This window comes from Lycium barbarum, chromosome 12, assembly GCF_019175385.1.
Source record: "Lycium barbarum isolate Lr01 chromosome 12, ASM1917538v2, whole genome shotgun sequence".
NCBI classification, from domain to species: Eukaryota; Viridiplantae; Streptophyta; class Magnoliopsida; order Solanales; family Solanaceae; genus Lycium; species Lycium barbarum.
The window spans coordinates 69,734,531-69,753,292 of NC_083348.1; the positions used below are offsets into that span (position 1 = coordinate 69,734,531).

The window sequence follows — 18,762 nt, forward strand, 5'->3', positions numbered from 1 at the left end:
TCACAGAGTCAGTTATGCTTTTATGTTTGCAAACTATTGTGTTTCCATGATATTTCATGCTATGAGATAATTTCAAGACTTTATTCCGCAAATTACATTTTCAGGATTTATTTAAATTGCATCATATAGATTATATTGTTTTGATGCCCCTGTTGACAAGCAAGCCATGAGGTTCGCTCGGACACATGCAAGCAAGGCCCGAGTGCCGTGTTACGCCCAGACCATGGTTCGGGGCGTGACAATTACCAACAATTTATCAAAACACACCTCGACTAGTATCTGATGGTGCTGGAAACTCGCAAAAAAGTGATACTACTTCAGATGTGTTTTAATCATTATCTCTTAACTTGTTTAATTTGTTTAATTAATTCCTTTAATTATCGGCGTGGAGTGCCATTTTGCACCATTTTAAAACCAAAAAGAAAACATAGAATGCATCATCATATACTAGTCGAGATGTGTTTTGATAAATAGTATGTGATAATTTAGGTAGGAAATGCAAATACCTGGTAGTTCGGGAAGAAAACTCACAAAAAGTGATGTTTGAGGTGTTTTTTGCCATCATTTGAAAAAAAAAAAAAAAGCATAAAATGATGATTTTTTTAATGTTTCAAGACATATTTTACCAACACCAAAAAGTAGCATTAAAAAGAAAAGAAAAATAATGTATATCTTATTGGTAAAGAAGTATTGATGTTATTTTCTCGAGATGTAGCTGAAATTAACGACTTAATTAAAATAAACACAGATATCTGATTCTCTTTTGTCAATGAACATTTTTAAAATAATTGCAAATTTAGTAGTTTTAACCTATACAGGACAACTGATTGGGGATACAAGGGAAATAAAAAAGCTCATCCTCATGTTACATATGAAGAAGTTGTGAAGTATTAATCAGCAATTCACTCGAATTTAAAGCTCCCTTCGTCCAATATAGCCATTTGCTTTCTCTTCTTTGATAATTTACTAGTTTGAAAACCATTTTGCTCAGTACTAAACTGAGCAGCTGTGCGAGCTCGTAATTCCTCTAAGCTCTCACTTTCTTTGGCTCTCTCCAGAACCTGAGATGTAACATACACATAACATATCATTCGGTGATATTTAGGTAGATACATCCAAGGTCTAAGTTGCAAGATTGACATACCAAATGGCGCCCAAACAAGTGAGTATTGGATAGAGCTTCAATGGCGTTCTTTGCCTCTTGTTTTGTGACGAACTCTACAAATGCAAATCCTCTATGCTTCCCAAACCCAGTCGCAGCCTTCGGCAGCTTTAAACTCTTGATCTGTAGGATGAATTTTAATTTGATGTCAAAGGAAAAAACATTGAGATAAATAGCTATGTGAAAACATGATGACGACTCATAAATAAAAAGACAACGTATATGTCAGACATTGAAAGGAACCAAAGCATCATAATGGTTTTTTTTCTAGCCCAAGCTCCTAGTGTCTAGATCACCCGCTAATTAACGTGCATCACTCTGTCGAAATCAACATTCTTCAGACTAATGATCTCCATAACACGTTGCACTCTCGCTGGACTCTTGAATAAAAACATTTAGAAAACGGAGAGAGTACTGAATGCCCGCTTAAATTTTGGATAAAATAGTCTATTAGGCAAAGCTGAAGCTTGGCTGTAGCTTAATCTGTTTTTTTTTTCCAATCAAAAATGCTAAATTACATCAAAAAGAATATGTAGTATTCAAAGGATTTTAGAACGATCAAGAGCCAAGGATCATATGATTAAAAATCTTATTAGTTGGATCTTAAGATTCAGCCAAAGGGCAAGGGCCTATGTAATAGACCTTTTGATCTCCTGAGTCTAGCTTCATGCAAAATTTCTTTCATTATGCCTAATATAACTATAAGCTAATTTACTTATCCGCAAAAGTGTTTGTCACTAGTGGCTACTAAGCCACATCCATCCTTCCCCAGGTTTTCCCCTCTTCATCCATCCTTCATTTTTTCCTCACCCCTCTTCTTTTTCCTCTACATCAAATCCAAGCTAGCATCATACCTCATCTTTCCCCACCCCTCTTTGGTACCAGTGCAGGTACCCGGTGGAATAGTCGAGGTGTAGGCAAACTACCCGGATACCACCATTATAAAATAATAATAATTTATTATCAGGTAAAATTTTGATGATTCAGACCAAAAGATCAGCATTTGAGCAATTGTGTGAGTTCCACACAATCTCACGTGGAATCAAAATGAAAATGCACAGGATATATTGCATCCTTGTGCCTCGCAGCCATATATATCCTCAATCAACCTCTAGCTTTGACAGTTCCAATACAGGAAAACCTAATATCACCTTTTTACTACATATGTTACCAACAGTTAGAGGAAGTACCTGCCCGAATGGACTGAATAGTTGCTCGAGATCCTTTTTATATGCCACAAAGGGAACATTCCTAACAAGCAACTTAGTTGAACTCTTATCATTCTCAGCTTTCTTTGGTAATTGATCCTTCTTAGTGTGACGAAGTTGCAATATAAGCGCATGCCCATCCAAAACAGTTCCCTGAATGACAAGAAGAGGGAAGTTAGAAAGTTAGTTATAAGAGCCCAAGATGTATGGGCAGAAAGTTAAAATAAAAATCAGAAATATTACCTGCAGATCCTTGCAAACATTGATTGCTGTATCAACAGAATCAAACTCAACGAATCCAAAACCCATAGAGACATTTTTTCCATTCTTTACATGCTTCTCCACCTTCACAGAATAATAATATTAACAGGTGTTGAAGGAACGGAGTTTTTTTTTTTTTTGAACGGGAGTTATTTTCTCACGCAGCAGGAAGGAAATACTCTGCTACGATAGTAGAAGTCTCAGAGTTAAAAAGAGCCAAAAGAACTTACCCTCACACTTAATATTCGCCCATCCTTTATGTGATTAATGAAATGCTCCTTTAAACTCTTATCCGACGTCTTGAAATTTAGGTTCTTCACATACAGTGATCGTGACTGGAAAGGTGTCAAACAAGAACATCAATTGGTAAATGAACCAAGAAACAAACTTGAGAAATCAAGGCAGTTAGAAGAACAAACAAAGAGGCAACAAGGAATTTCTAAAACTACCATGCTCTTCCCTATTTATTTCCAATAGCTGAACTATTTTGGTTTTTGCCTTTCTGGTACAGGGAATTAGCATGATTCTTTGGTAATAGTGGAGCGCAGCTGAACCAGCATGCCATGAGACCATGAGTATTCAACAGTCTGCTGATACCAAGAGTACAGTTTGTATTTAAGAATTATTTATTTCTGATTTTCTGCGAACCTGTATTTCTCCCAAACCTTGGCATGCAGATTATCTACCAAAATCCATCAAAAACCACTTTGATTCATATGCAGCTCATAGTTTATTACCAGCAAACTAAAAACTTGAATATATATGTAAGGCTTGTTTAAGAGTTTGTAATATATTCCACGTTTTTGTGTGCAGAAAAAACAAAAACTACACCTCAGTCCCAAGCTAGTGTGGTCGGTAATATGAATCCTCACTAACATGCCACTCCATTCAAGCCTGTTTCTGTACAATTTTAAAAAGATTATATTTTCTACTGGAATCTCTATTGAAACTAAAAGACACCTAACAAACATTTAACCGAAAGTAAACCTACTAACATGGCTAAGACTTAATCTCAACTTATTGGTATTGCCTATAGAGTTCTTTTATTTCATTGTGCCCTTTTTTCACTGTGTACAACGACAACATAATAACCAGTGGAACCCCACAAAGTGGGGTCTGGGGAGGGTAGTATATGCAGACCTTACCCCTACCTTTTTTCGCTATGTAAGAAGCAAAATGTGAGAAAATGAAGAATGATGCTGAGGTTAACAAACTTCTTTACAATGTTCAACAAATTCTCGCTTGTAGTTATGTATCAGTGCATGATACAAAATGGCATTCATAACGGTGAAACTTTGAGTTCGTGCAAGGTGGTGCAACACATGTCAGGGCACAGCAAGTGCATAATGACAAACCATTGATCAACAGAAGTGCCAGCGTCAAGAAAGCTTATATTTGCGGTTTCCGGCATATGGAGACGAACAACAGACAGAAATAACCCACAAGCAAAGATTAATGACAGCAGACTTAGCTAGACATTAGTCTATACAACACAATTAGATATAAACAGCTAGCAAGTAGACTCATATAAGAGTTGGGACTTAGCACCAATGTATACTCTATATAAAGATGGGAAACATGGGTTTTGCAGTTCATAAACCTTAACTCTATCAGGATCAACATAAGGATCTGTTACTCCTTCCACTTGTTGCTCTAGGAGCACTCTCTTTGCATCATCTTCAACAATAAGAGAATTTTTCGAATCACTTGTTTGATCAAGAATATTTCCAGGAGCCCACTCCAAATAGAGGGGAGTGTCCCTGCATACGGGACAAAATTTACTTCATAATTCCATACTTTCAAGACTCAATCAAAACATATCGAGTATGAGATGCAGCAAAAATGATATATGCTAGAAAGAACAAAAGGCGAGCTAGGAGAAATCTCAATCTTGCTACATCTAAAATTGTAAGGCATTTTCTAAAGCAGAAAATGGACATCAATGCCCACTAGGAGTTGACTACTTCGCAACTTTCAGAAGCAAGAAAATTTAGGAACTCTAGGGGTTCCTTTGGTGGATATTTCCCCGAGGCTCCCACAATTGCTCGTACCACTCAATCTGATAGCTTATACAATATGAATCGTAAGTCCACAACTGCAACTATTCATAAGACCGGCTGCTGAGGGCGTACCCTATTCTTTTAAATAAATTTCTCAAAAAATTGGGGGAGAGTCTCCTTAACCCCATTGAGCAGAGGTGGAGGAAGAAAGAAACTAAAAAGAAGGCAAAAAAAAGGGATAAAAAATTAAGTGGTGAAAACACATGTGTCAAGCACGTTATTTAACCACCCGACACAAATCTGGTAGTTTTGTGGGAGGGTGCATTTATTACACTTCAGGAAAGCCTAAGGGGATAATAGGCCCCAAACAAAGTTTAAGTGTATAGTTAAATATCTGCAATAAGTTGATGAATGTACTTGTGTATTATCCCAATACTAAAGCTATCCTAATCTTGCTTTGTTATGAATCATATCATGAAATTTCATTTTTACGTATACTGCCGCTTGTTCAACTAAGAAAATCACTTGTATTAAAAGCAAGAAATGATTGTATACACTTACTTGAAACGTTTGTATGCTAGTCCTCGGAAAGCTGCACGTGCTTCTGCCGGCTCTAGGAAGACAACCTGATTGTTTTTAATCACAGAAACAGCTTGTTATGTCCAACTAATTCACATAATACTCGCATAACAGAACCTTGATCTATTAATATCCAACCAGAAATTTTTGCAGGTAAATCTTTCGACGGAAAGGAGTGTGACTATCACCCTATTGCAGGGAAAAGTCACAAAGCTGATAGAGAACCATGACAGTTCAAGAGTTGTCATTTCAGACCAAAGGCTACAAAGATAAAAGCACATACCAAAGCTAAGGTTTTGGTAGGCGGAAGAATAATCTTATCCAGGCTCCCAAACTTCCCAAACATACTCGCAAGTTCACCTTCTGAAGAACCATAAGGCAAGTTTTTAACTAGAATAACGTGATTGCTTCGTTTCGTTCCATTAGTTTTTCCAGCAGCGTATTCTTCCAATGAAGCAATATTAACTCCAGATTTCGCAAGAGCCTTTTTTGTTTCGGCTATCACTTGAGTCTCACCCAATGCTATACGTACAGCAAGATCATCAGCTTCTCTATCTAGAAAATCACTTTTACTCACACCAAATTTTCTTGCAGTATACTCAACAACCTAATACATTTCAAAGACCAGAAGGAGATCATTTTTACATTCAAGAACAAGTCCAAACGCTGACACGGTATGATGCATACGCAACCCAAAGATAAGTAATTAAAGATCATGAAGCATTTCAGAAATTGATCAGACAAGTAATAAGAATATAAGATAGCCAGAAAGATTTGATCAACCAAATCATCTTACAAGAAGCATAATATAGGAACTAAAGTAACTCAAATCTGATCAAATGTAAAAAAGATAAACCCAGTCTATTAAGGCAAAACATCAAAGAGATCTGTAAAAGTTGCTGTACACAGCGCCCCTCCCCAAAAAAAAAAATCCAACGTCCATTTGTACCATGTTTGGTTGGGCTTGAGGAAATTTAATTTCCAGAAAAAATCCACATTGAGTTGTACAATGTTTGGATGTCAGTTATTGTTTTCCTCATACATAATACATGCCTAGTAATGCAGAAATCTATGCATTATTTTATGCAGCTTAGAATGTGGGATAAGGATGCGTGTATTAGCAACATATTAAAATTCTAAAATGACAGAACTAACTCTCATAATAGTAAGTTTTTTTTTTTAAAACAAACAAATAATCTAAACTGTACAGTGTGTACTACTTAGTGGTATATCAATCATTCAACAAGAAATAATCCTTGCATTACTCAACGTATTACTAATACCTACACTACAATTCCCACACTACTAATCCATGTATTAAGAATCCCTACATAGCTACAAACAGTCTCTAAGGATAGATAACAAACGAAAAAGAAAAAGCAAGGGGAAGCAGAAGATGTGAAGAACTAATACAAATTGATTCTACCTGCCTCTCATTTTAACCGTCGCTTTAGCTCTTTTCACGCCCATTACTAAAACAATTAATACAAGGTCTAGTTTACTAAGTTTCCCCCATATAACAGTGTTGTCAAAGGCACGCTTAAAGCGCGCTTAAGCCCTGAGTTGTACAATGTTTGGATGTCAGTTATTGTTTTCCTCATACATAATACATGTCTAGTAATGCAGAAATCTGTGTATTATTTTATGCTGCGTAGAATGTGGGATAAGGATGCGTGTATTAGCAACATATTAAAATTCTAAAGTGATAGAACTAACTCTCATAATAGTAAGAAACAAATATTCTAAATTGTACATTGTGTAATACTTAGTGGTATATCAATCATTCAACAAGAAATAATCCATGCATTACTAATCAATGTATTGCTAATACCTACACTACAATCCCCACACTACTAATCCATATATGACGAAATCCCTACATAGCTACAAACGGTGTCTAAGGATAGATAACAAACGAAAAAGAAAACGTAAGAGGAAGCAGAAGATGTGAAGAACTAATAAAAATTGATAGTCCCTGCCTCTAATTTTAACCGTCGCTTTAGCTCTTTTCACGCTCGCTACTAAAACAATTAATACAAGGTTTAGTTTACTAAGTTACCCCCATATAACAGTGTTGTCAAAGGCACGCTTAAAAAGCGCTTAAGCACTGAAGTGAGGCTTAAAACATGTTGAGCGCTTCCCCTTGCTTTATGTGTGCTTTAGTGTCATCATCAAGGCTCTAAGACATACTTTTCATTGCCAATGAGCCTCTCTGGAAGAGATGACACTAGAAAATTGATATTTCACTTTATCGTAATGTTTTTACAATTTCACTGTTCCAAACTAAGAGATAACTTGCTTTTGTAGCAAAACGTACTTATCATGATACACAGTAACATCTCTAGAGATGTGTTTTTGTTACAAGTTACAAGAATCCAGATAAACCAAGGAGCATCCCAACTCACATGAGACATGTAGAAGCATAATAAAATCACCAGTTGATCTTATAGTTTCTAGCAAACAGGAGCACCAGCATCACGGAAAAGACGGATTTCAATTTATAATATTTGATAGTGTACATACAGTGTCTTGCCGCATAAACAGAGTATTCCAAGATCGTGTGTTTCCACTAGCTTCAGATGCCTTCTTTTCCTCTTGTCTCCGCTGCTTAAATGTGTTTGAAGATTGCTTGGTATTAGCAACTGTCCTACAGAGTAATAAACGACCATCTTATTATAGCATAGTACATCCTAAATTAAAAAGAAAAAAGAGAGAGCTTCTCTTGGCATATATGTATAAGGAAACAATCTCAATGGATATGAAAACTGAAAAGACCAGGAAAACACCACTTACTCTGTCTTCTCTGGAGAAATTTTCTGTTTTGCTGGCATAACATGAAGTAATCGTCCTTGAAAATGGGAATTGTCCAGCTCTGCTAAGGCCCTGAAAGAAACAATAGCAACAATATAACAACAGAGCAAAAAGGAAAAGCATAGCTATTATTTTATTAACTAGTCTTTAATTGGAAAAAAAAGAAGTCAATAAATGAAATCTTATTCAACCTAAGATGGAAGAACTTTCAAATCTGACGTGAGTAGAGATGGCAATTGTTTACTCCAATGAATGGTTAAGAAGATCATTTTACGTTGACCCCCCTTAAGCTTTTAATTGTTGCATTTTTTAAAGATATATATTACAACTTCAAAAGAAGAACATGCTTCTTTAAAAAAGATTTCCTAACTCCACAAAATGAAAAAAGAAGAATCTAAGTTTCAAGAAATATGTATAATAGTCCTAACTAAATGGTAACTTAAGATGGACTTAGATAATCGTCTCAGTCCGGAGACTCCAGTGTACTCTAAAGCAAGGTTGGTGCTTTTCAAGTGAGAATAGAAAGCAACTCCAACTGAGTTTTTTTCAAAAAAAATTATCAGAACTGTTGAACCACAGATTCGAACACGCGACCTCCGAGACACTTTGCACACTCTTCACGCCTGAGCTGCAGCTCTCACATCTGTCAAGGTGTGCAAACTTGTTGTATTACCCTATTTGACACGTACAACTAGTTAAATTCGGTGGAATTTTATGGGGAAGGGTGTTCATCTGACCACCCTTCCGCCAATGTAGCTCCGCCCCTGACATACAGGACCCAGAATTTATAGCACTTCTTGCAGGAAAGAAGTGCAGTAGCTTAGAATTTGGATGTTGATTGAGAGGTACCTAGCAGCAGATTCAGGTAATGCATAGAGAACATATGCAATTCCTCTGGACCGCTTTGTGTCTTTGTCAACAACAATATGAACCTGTGACACATTCCCAAATGCTCTGAAGTGTTCTTCCAGCTCCTCTTCCCTGAGTCATAAACCCTTTATTTAACAAGAGCATATATAAGGTTCATTGAAGTCATTACACTGAACAGCATATCGAGTTAACTAAATCACCCAAAAAAGGGAAATGAAGAACAAAGATGTATTACGTAGTGGTGTATGGGAGATTACGAACAAATAATCGTCCACTCTCCAGATCTTCTTCGTTTTCATCCTTAACACTTGATAAAGGGTCAGCAGGCTCAAGCGACTCATTGTTAGATCTGGAGAACAGGTCATTCAACAATTCCTCTGTATCGTCAGGTTCAAGGATATTATCAGCATTTGCATCTTCACTGTTCTTGGCACCTCCAGCGTCACTTTCATTATCACAACCATCGTCTTCACAACTTTCTGAGTCAGACCAATCTTTCCTCACTCTACTTTTGAAATAATCTGTATCGGTCATAACTGCATCGTTACGGGAGCCGTCAGGTTTCTCAGATTTTTCACTATCTGACAGAGATTCCTCCTTTTTAATAACCTCGTTCAACTCAGAGTCGTCAGTATCCATTTTTCCCTGGTTTGTCTCTTTTCCCTGGGATTGCTTATTGCCATCTTTTTTACTTCGAGAAAGAGATGGAGCAGTTAGTGCATCATTTGCCCAGAACTTTGACTTACTCCTTGGCTGCATAACCTCAAGGAACTCTTGAAGCTGAGGATCCTCATCCTTACTCTCCTGTTTACTATTCTTTTTGTCCCTTTTTAAACCTGCAGACTTAGAACTTTTGTTTAATTTTGCATTCTCATCCTCATTTGTCAATTTCTCTTGTTTCTTTAAAGTGTGCCTGCTCCATGGACGAGGGATATTTGGATCCCCATGTTTCCTAGCAATCTGGCTAAATGAAAACGAATGTCATGCTTCATTTAAGCACATCGCCAATAAATGTCTGCTTTCTTATAGCAAAATTATTATCCACGACCTATGAAAATAAATATTCAAATAATTCACGATGTAAAATAGAATAACGCAGTAAGTTAACAAGATCTTCATAAGCTTAGAACTTATATAATGAAATTTCCAGTAGTTACTTAGAAAAAATTATAAAGGTGTCATCTTTTGTACTCCTACTTTCCTAGTTCATGCGGCAGTTTTTGACTTGGCACGGAGTTGAGAAAGAAAGACTTTTGAAACTCGAGATCTAACACAAACAACAACAATAATTCCATATATACAAAGAAGTTATTCTTTTTGGGACAAACTAAAAGAAAAAGTATTGCCATATAAGATAGGACAGATGGAGGAACTAACTATGTGGAACTAATTATGTATATCTACTCATTTCAGAATAATGGAATATGGGATAGAGCTATGCATTTTATTCTTCCGCTAAGTATGTAAGCCACCCAAGCAGAATATCATAGTAACTGAAGCAGAAAAAACATACCTCACAAATAATACGACTATTATCCATGAAAGAATTGTCAAAATACTTGATAGCTTCCTTAGCCTCTTGCTCTGTTCTAAATCCTACAAATCCAAACTGCCTGCTCCTCCCATCTCTGCTTAAAGTGACAATCATTCGACGTCAGATACATTTCAAAGTCGTAATAAACATACCCCCAAAATATCAATACTACCAAATAGCAACTCGTATATACCAGTAAAAAAAATCAAATCTTGGCTGAAACCATTGATAATAACTGAAAAACATTAATGTTACTATACAACAACAAGAAGTTCTTTGCTAATTGTGGTTAGCTGTATGAATGCTCTATAGCTGTTTCAGTCCAACAAATTTGGGATTCACAGCACTACAGGTTGTCTACAGCTCGCATTACTATTAAAAACACATAGGAAGAACTAAAAAGGAGGAGAGAAACTTAACGAAGTACGCATGAGCTTGGCGTCAGTGACTTCCCCTTTCTGAGAGAAGAATTCTCTGAGGCGATCCTCGGCTACATACTTGGGCAAATTCTTCACACATAATCGCGACCTTCAATACAAAAAGTACACATTAAACATTTAATATTTTCCAAGAGCACCAACCCAACAACAAAAAATCATATCTTTGCAATCTAAATCAAACAGAAACTCACAAAACTCAGGGATGGGTATTCTTGAATTCAAACTTAAACCACAATAATCAATAGTAAGTCTTATAACCCATTACAAACAACCAGATACACAAAACTACATTTTTGGTATTATTAATCAAATTGAATAAGCCAAAAAGAAAAGGAATAATTCTTACAACCTGAACAAGACAATTGAAGTATTTGCATTTACAAAACAAAGAGAGACTCAAAAACTCAATTCTGGGTATTCTTTAATATCAAATTTAATATAAAAAAAGCAATACTCTTACATTGTTGTGCTGTAGATGCCAAAATTCAACGTAAACAGCTAAACAAATTGGGGTTTATGATTTTGTTTCAAATTAGAGAGGAAAGGGTGTGTTGGCATTAGGGGTTTAACCGATAGTATGGAGAATTTTTACATGGCCATGCTACTTATAATTGTATTTTTATTTTATTACCATATATAGCGAGGCTTTACCTTAAATAGCAAAACGTAGTGAAAACACGTATCCCATGTTTTTAGGCATTAAAATATCCTCTTTAACTGATCCTTAATCAGACCAAATTTTAAAACTTGCTCCGTAAGGCTTACAATTTTCAAATCAGATTCTCATTCTTGGCTTTCTTGTTCGCTCTCTTCGTAAATTCCACGTATTATTAATATGGAATCTTGTCTGAAACACCAAGCGAGCTTCTTCTCCATCCCTATAACCGCCTGAACCTTAGTTTGTTTCCCAACGGCCTCCTTCAGTGAAAAAATGTACTATTATTGGTGCTGTTTGATTACTAACTGCATCCATATTGATGAATTATTCTCCAGAAAGCATGAGCTGTTAAAATGTTCGAATAACTAAAGAATAACCATTCAATTACTATACTTTCCATGGTGTAACTGAAAATGCTACAGCATCAGCTATTTTCCGTCTATAGTGTTCTTGAGCTAGCAAGCATTTTAATGAGTATGAAATTACCATGTTCTGCATCTTCATTTATGGTATGTTGACTGATAAATTGCATAGGTCAGATTGTCTACCTCATTCTTAAAGGTCAAAGTAAATAGCTGCATGCAACAATAAAAGTTGTAGTATATAAATTGTATGATAGTGTTGTTCAATTTCAGTATACAAGAAAAACTATACATAATAGAGTTGTCTATGATTTGTATGTTTTATATATTATTATGATCTGATTTATATTTTAATCTTCCACCCTAATACAGTGATTGTAGAAGTGGAAAATGTTTCTAATACAATTATAATACAGTTTTGGCATCGTTACTTAGAGAAATACATATAAAAATACAGTTATAATACAATTTTGATAGGTTATTTACCTCAACTTTTATATTATACATATTATAAGTATACATTTTACATACAACTTCAATACATGTGCTGATAGTTTTTACCATTGTTTGTGTAACCATGAAACATCTGATATAAATAATATATTATACATTTTCAATACAGTTTTAATACACCAATAAATAAAATGATAACAATGCAGTGGAAACATTTCAAATACCAATTTAATACTGTACAATTTTTTGGCATTACAAATGAAAGAAATACATGTCAAATACTTTTATAATACAGTTTTGATAGACTATTTACCTCGACTTGTACATGTTTTAATACATTTCTAAGGCACTTGGTTACATATTTGTACTACTATTTTGAATTATACAAAACATCAAAGAGATTAAACAACAGAGGCGGCGCAACATCGCATCACCATAGCTCTAATTATGGGGAGGATCATCTATTGATACGCTAATTGTGGAGAGTAAATTGGGTTAGTATATGCTTACTAACAAATAAATGCTATATTTGGTAAAATAGGATGTATCGCTATAAATGGTAAATATTAGTGTATTGTAGTATGCCCATGTAAAAGGCCTGTTGTATGGTAAGCAAAACGGGTCGGGTCGGGTCGCCGTCCAAGTAGGGCTCGATTAGCTTATATTTTTTCAAAATAATTATAAGTGGCCAAATTGTAATTTATTTTTATAAAAATAATTCTATGCATTTCATATATTTAATAAGAAGATGAGCGTAAAAAGAAATTTTGATTATTAAATCAATAAATTCAAATAATTGTTGGACCAAAGAAGACAAAAACAGTTCATGCGTGAGAATGTACAAATATACCCTGTACTTTGCTAAAAGATATAGATATACCCCTAAAATGACTTTTATTTTAATTAAAAGAATTAAGTCACCAAAAAGGATATATTTGCATCATTTGTGAAACGGCAGCGTATATGTATACTATTTTTTAACGATGGGTAAATCTCTTTAAATCAAAGTTGGGGAGTATATTTGCAGCTTTTCCTTTTTTGTAATAAAGCTACTAAATTTAATACATTTTTTCCGAAATTTCTTTCATCACTCATTACTAGAGGTGTCAAAATGGGCTGGCTCAGCCCAACCCAACCCAGCCCTAAAGGGCCAAAGAATTAAATGGGCTAGGACGGGCTGGGCCTTTTAGTTGAAGGGACGGAAAAATGGCAGCTCAACCCAGCCCTACGCGGGCAGCGGGCTAGGACAGAGCAGCCCATTAAGTTTTTCGTCTTCCAAAATAACATTTTCTAATTGATTTTTGGTACAATTTAAACATAAAACTTTTGCAATATGAAATAGAATCTTCTATCACACATTCTTGCGCAAATCCATATCATAGAAGAAGAAAAATTCAAGAGAACAAATATAAATTATTATTTTTGATCATTAATTAAAATCACGTTCAAAAGAAATTAATATAAATTCTAAGACTAAAAAGTAATACTCCAGTTTCTAATTTACTACTTAGTAGTAAGTACATTCTTTTTTTTCATTACTTTTTATCTTTTTGTTTAATTTATTTATATTATTTTTTAAATTAATTAATTTTTTTTCTGACTTCAGCCCAACCCTTGAGGCCGGCGGGCCAAGAGAGGCTGGGCTTGTCACGCCCCGAACCATGACCTGGACGTAACACGGCACTCGGTGCCTGACTGCGTGTGACCGAGCGAACCACATGGCTTGCTGAATCATCATGATACATACATGAGCGGAAATATAACGTGAATGCATGATGAGCCTTTATAAAACGTAGTAAGTCATAATACTTAATAAAAACACTTGTTTAAACATGAGTGCGGAAATAACATGAATGAGCCAAAAATGGCTATACGACTCCGAATGTCTGACATAACATAACTGACTTGTCTAGTCTATGAAACCTCTATCATGAGTCTGACTGGAAAACATACTTACTGGGACAAGGCCCCCAGCGTACCTTCAGATGCATAACTAAGCATAAAACAAAAGTTGACTAAACCCCGAATGAGATGGGGCTCACCAATAAGCTGATACGAATGCTGTCTTACTGAGCAGATGTGTCGTCCTGTATATCAGTACATGCATCGTGAAATGCAGGCCCCCGGGCAATAAAAAGGGGGCGTCAGCACATTGAATGTACTGGTATGTAAAACAACTGAAAGAAATAACATGGGACATGGAATAACATGATAAGAACTGAAACTGAAAACCTGGACATGAACATGAGTGCATACATATATATATAAAACATGGTAAAAATATCATAAGTAGGGAGAGCAATAACTTATAACCGATCCATGGTCTGGTGCTTGCGTCCCGCCAGCAGAACACTCAGTCCTTGCCAGGGAACATGAGATTTAATAAAATATGAAAGGATCCAGTCATTATGAGAGATCGTCCGGGACATGGGTGGAGCGATCCTCATCCTACGGTGGCTACGTAGTTTCAGGCTATCTGAAGCCCTCCTCGGTAATTAATGCAACTCCCAAAACATGAACATGAAAATAGTGGCACTTGCTGCCCATGGTATATCATGAATCGTAACTTGCTTGTACATGGTATTCATGATCATAACTTGCTTGTACATGGTTTTCATGAATCATAACTTACTTGTACATGATTTTCATAAATCATAACTTGCTTGTACATGGTTTTCATAAATCATAACTTGTAAATATAGTTTCATAAGATAACTTGTCATAGTCTTGCAAAACATGTTTTTGATGCATGAGTAATAACAATAGTTCATAATCATATATATATACTTGACTTGAAAACATGCTTGTAACTTGCTGGATGAAATCATAAAGTTTCATATAAACATAATGAGAACACATGAGGAAGAATTCATGATTCATGGATTTAGCTAGGATTCCTAATATCCGTAATGGAAGATTAGGAATACAATAACGAACATAGATACAAAATTCATGTACATACATACATAATTACGGGCTACCAATATGTTGGGTTTAATGTCCTAGGATTTGAACTTCATATATTTTACGAAACGAATCATGGGGAAGAACGTAGAGATTCCCACATGTGGATGGAAGTTCTACATACCTTGACTTCTTGCTTTTGAGTGTATCACAATGTCCTTCAATCCCTTCAACTTTAATCTATAGCAATACAGGTCATAGGGACTCTATATTAGCGACAATATCCATGTTTTGTTCATTTAAGCATTTTATCAAACACTTGGTGGGCATGAAGCTCCACAACCTTCATTAATGGTGTTTTCTTCCCCCAATCCCCATTCTATTACTTTTAGATGATTCTACAATCTCAATTAGATGTAATTGACATCATTCTTCATCACCCATATGAATACAACAATCCCAAGTCAACAATCCAAAAACTCTAGCATTGTTCATATAATCCTCTTTATCAAACCCATTTACTATTCTCCCAAGAACTCATCAATTCACAACTATAAATGTTCAGAGAGTAGAAACATTACCTTTTCGAAGTCCAATCCTCTTGAGTTCGGGTTCTAGGGTTTTCACCTCCAACTATAATGTTCCAATCATAACTCTATAGATTAGAAGGGTTTACTCAAGTTAGAACGGGATTAGGGACTTGGATTCAATCTAGAATCATGATAGAAACTTACCTTGGAAGATCTTGAGATTTGGGACTTGTTCTCTATGAGTTTAGAGAGTATTTTCGTGAATGGGGAGGCTGGGGAAATAACCCCAAGTCCTAAATATAGCTTAAAACGCGTAAACCCGACTTTTGACCCGAAAACGTACTTAACGGACCAAACGACGGTTCAAACGACGAACCGTCGATCAGATCGACGGAGCGTCGATCTGCTCCGTCGAATTGGTCAAATTTCCAGTGAACAATGCACAATCGACGGTTCAAAGGACGAACCGTCGATCAGATCGACGAACCGTCGATCAGATCGACGAACCGTCGATCAGATCGACGAAACGTCGATCTTCCCGTCGAAGTCACCCATTTTCCAGCGAAGACAGGCTTCAGTAAAATGGGCATAACTCTTTGCAAAGATGTCCGTTTGACCTCCATAATATACCGTTGGAAAGCTATTTCAAAGGGCTACAACTTTAATCAAGGATGTTTTCCCAAATTCCAAATTAATAATGGGGTTATGGTCGTTGGAAGTAATACCATCTATAAACTCACTTGCAAACATGCCCCATAGAGTGGCTTCCAACTTTTCTTTGCTCAAAAACATTTCTTATGACATAATTGGTTTTCAAAACACTTCCTATAACCATCATATTGGTTCCATTATATTATCATCTTATGAGTCAAACTTTTCGTCCGAAGTTACGAGGTGGTACAATATCTCCCCTTTGGGATCATTCGTCCTCGAATGATAACCATTCGGGATTCTACAAAAATTTCGCCAGAGTTTCCCCTGTAATAAGGCACTACCAACCTGTCACAACAACCCATAATATCATTGCCTCACAGGGCTACATCACAATAGCATTATAAATTGGCCACACACGACCAATAGCATGAAAAGAAAGCTTACATACCTCAAAATCTTGGTGCTTCATCATAAATCTCTTCTGCAGGATGAAACAAGTGCGGGTACCTGGATTTTATATCCTCCTCGGCTTCCCATGTAGCTTCCTCAACTTTCTGACTTCTCCACAGGACTTTCACTGAGGCTACTTCCTTAGTTCTCAACTTGCGAACTTGACGATCAAGAATGGCTACAGGGATCTCTTCATAAGTGAGGCCATCCTTAACTGTTATAGTATTAGCAGGAACAACCAGCGATGGCTCTCCTACACACTTCCTCAACATGGATACATGAAACACTAGGTGTACAACAGCCAAATCTTGTGGCAACTCAAGTTCATAAGCCAATTGACCAACCTTTTATTGGATTCTGTATGGTACAATATGTCTGGGACTGAGCTTCCCCTTCTTGCCAAATCTCATGACGCCCTTCATAGGTGAGACTTTAAGGAATCCAATCATCAATTAAAAATTCTAAATCCCTTCGTCTCACATCTGTATAAGACTTCTGGCGACTCTGAGCCGTTTTCAAACGCTCATGTATCAAGTTGACTTTCTCCATATCCTGATAAACCAAATCTGGTCCTAACAACCCTGTTTCACCAACTTCGAACCAACCAATTGGTAATCTACACCTTCGCTCAAAAAGGGTTTCAAACAGTGCCATCCCAATACTAGCATGGTAATTATTTTTGTAAGTAAACTCAATAAGAGACAGGTGGTCATCCCAATTACCATTGAAATTAAGGACACATGGTTACTGAACTGAATGAATACAAGATTACTAAACTGCTGAGATATTAAACTGAATGTCTATTGTACTGACTGAAGACTGGGCTGACTGAATACTGAGCTAATTGAATACTGGATTAGCTGAATACTGAGCTGACTAAATACTTGAGTAGCTGAATACTGAGCTGACTGAATACTGGAATCGCTGAATACTGAGCTAACTGAATACTGGATTAGCTGAATACTAGACTGGCATGAATACGTGAGTACTGGGCTGATATCTGAGTATTGAACTAACATGAATATTATAACATGAGATCTGAATAACGTATCTGTCTGACCATTTGTCTGAGGATGAAAAGCTGTGCTAAGGTTCACCTCTGTACCCAATCCTTTCTGAAAGGATTTTCAGAAGTTCGCTGTGAACTGAGCACCAAAATCTAAAATAATGGACACTAGGGTCCCATACAATCCGGCAATTTCATTAACACATAACTTGGCATAATCTTCTGTTCAATCTGTGGTCTTAACTGGCAAGAAGTGCGCTGACTTCGTAAGTCTGTCCACAATCACCCAAATTAAATCATGCCTACTAGCTGAACGAGGTAGACCTGATACAAAGCCCATATTGATCATTTCCCATTTCTAGACAGGAATATCATTATCCTGAGCCAAGCCACCAGGCCTCTGGTGTTCGGCTTTCACTTGCTGACAACTCGGACACTCAGCTACGAACTCTGCTACATTCTTCTTCATATCAATCCACCAATAAATCTCCTTAAGATCATGGTACATCTTAGTGGAGCTTGGGTAAATGGAATACCTAGAGTTATGAGCTTCTGACATGATTCGCTCTCTGATCCCATCTACATCTGGAACGCATAATCTACCTCGATATCTCAAGGTAAAATTATCTCCCCCTTGTTCAAAAGCTAAGGCTTTCTATTCATGAATCCCTTCTTTCATCTGCAGCAAGTAGGAATCACCAAACTGCTTCTCTCTAACTTCGATGACTAAGGAGGAATAAGCCATTTTCTGGGCAACAACTCCACCTACCTCGGAGCCTGAAAGTCGAATTCCTAGCTTGGATAAGCGGTGAAATTCTTTCACCATAGTTCTCTTGTCTGTCTAAATCATGAGCCATACTTCCCATACTTGATTTTAGAT

At 36.4% G+C, this 18,762-nt stretch overlaps 1 protein-coding gene across 1 annotated transcript; it reads right to left on the reverse strand.

The window, feature by feature from the left end:
• Positions 1-688: 688 nt before the first annotated feature.
• LOC132624868 (uncharacterized) lies at positions 689-11,449 on the reverse strand. The gene is made up of 15 exons (XM_060339612.1): positions 11,326-11,449; positions 10,846-10,953; positions 10,405-10,519; positions 9,127-9,851; positions 8,871-9,002; positions 8,004-8,093; positions 7,734-7,857; positions 5,494-5,817; positions 5,193-5,257; positions 4,232-4,391; positions 2,862-2,966; positions 2,614-2,715; positions 2,353-2,523; positions 1,145-1,285; positions 689-1,061 (listed from the first exon to the last, which is right to left on the reverse strand). Coding segments are annotated over exons 1-15 (2,523 nt in total). The 5' UTR covers positions 11,328-11,449; the 3' UTR covers positions 689-902.
• Between the last annotated feature and the right edge of the window lie 7,313 nt (positions 11,450-18,762).

What these genes read in the sequence shown, in the direction of transcription:
- LOC132624868 (XM_060339612.1), bottom strand. An exon ending in ATAGTCGTATTATTTGTGAG is followed by an intron (nt 9,852 to 10,404) that starts GTATGTTTTTTC and finishes TCATTTAGCCAG; the next exon opens with ATTGCTAGGAAACATGGGGA. An exon ending in ATTTCTCCAGAGAAGACAGA is followed by an intron (nt 7,858 to 8,003) that starts GTAAGTGGTGTT and finishes ATTACTCTGTAG; the next exon opens with GACAGTTGCTAATACCAAGC.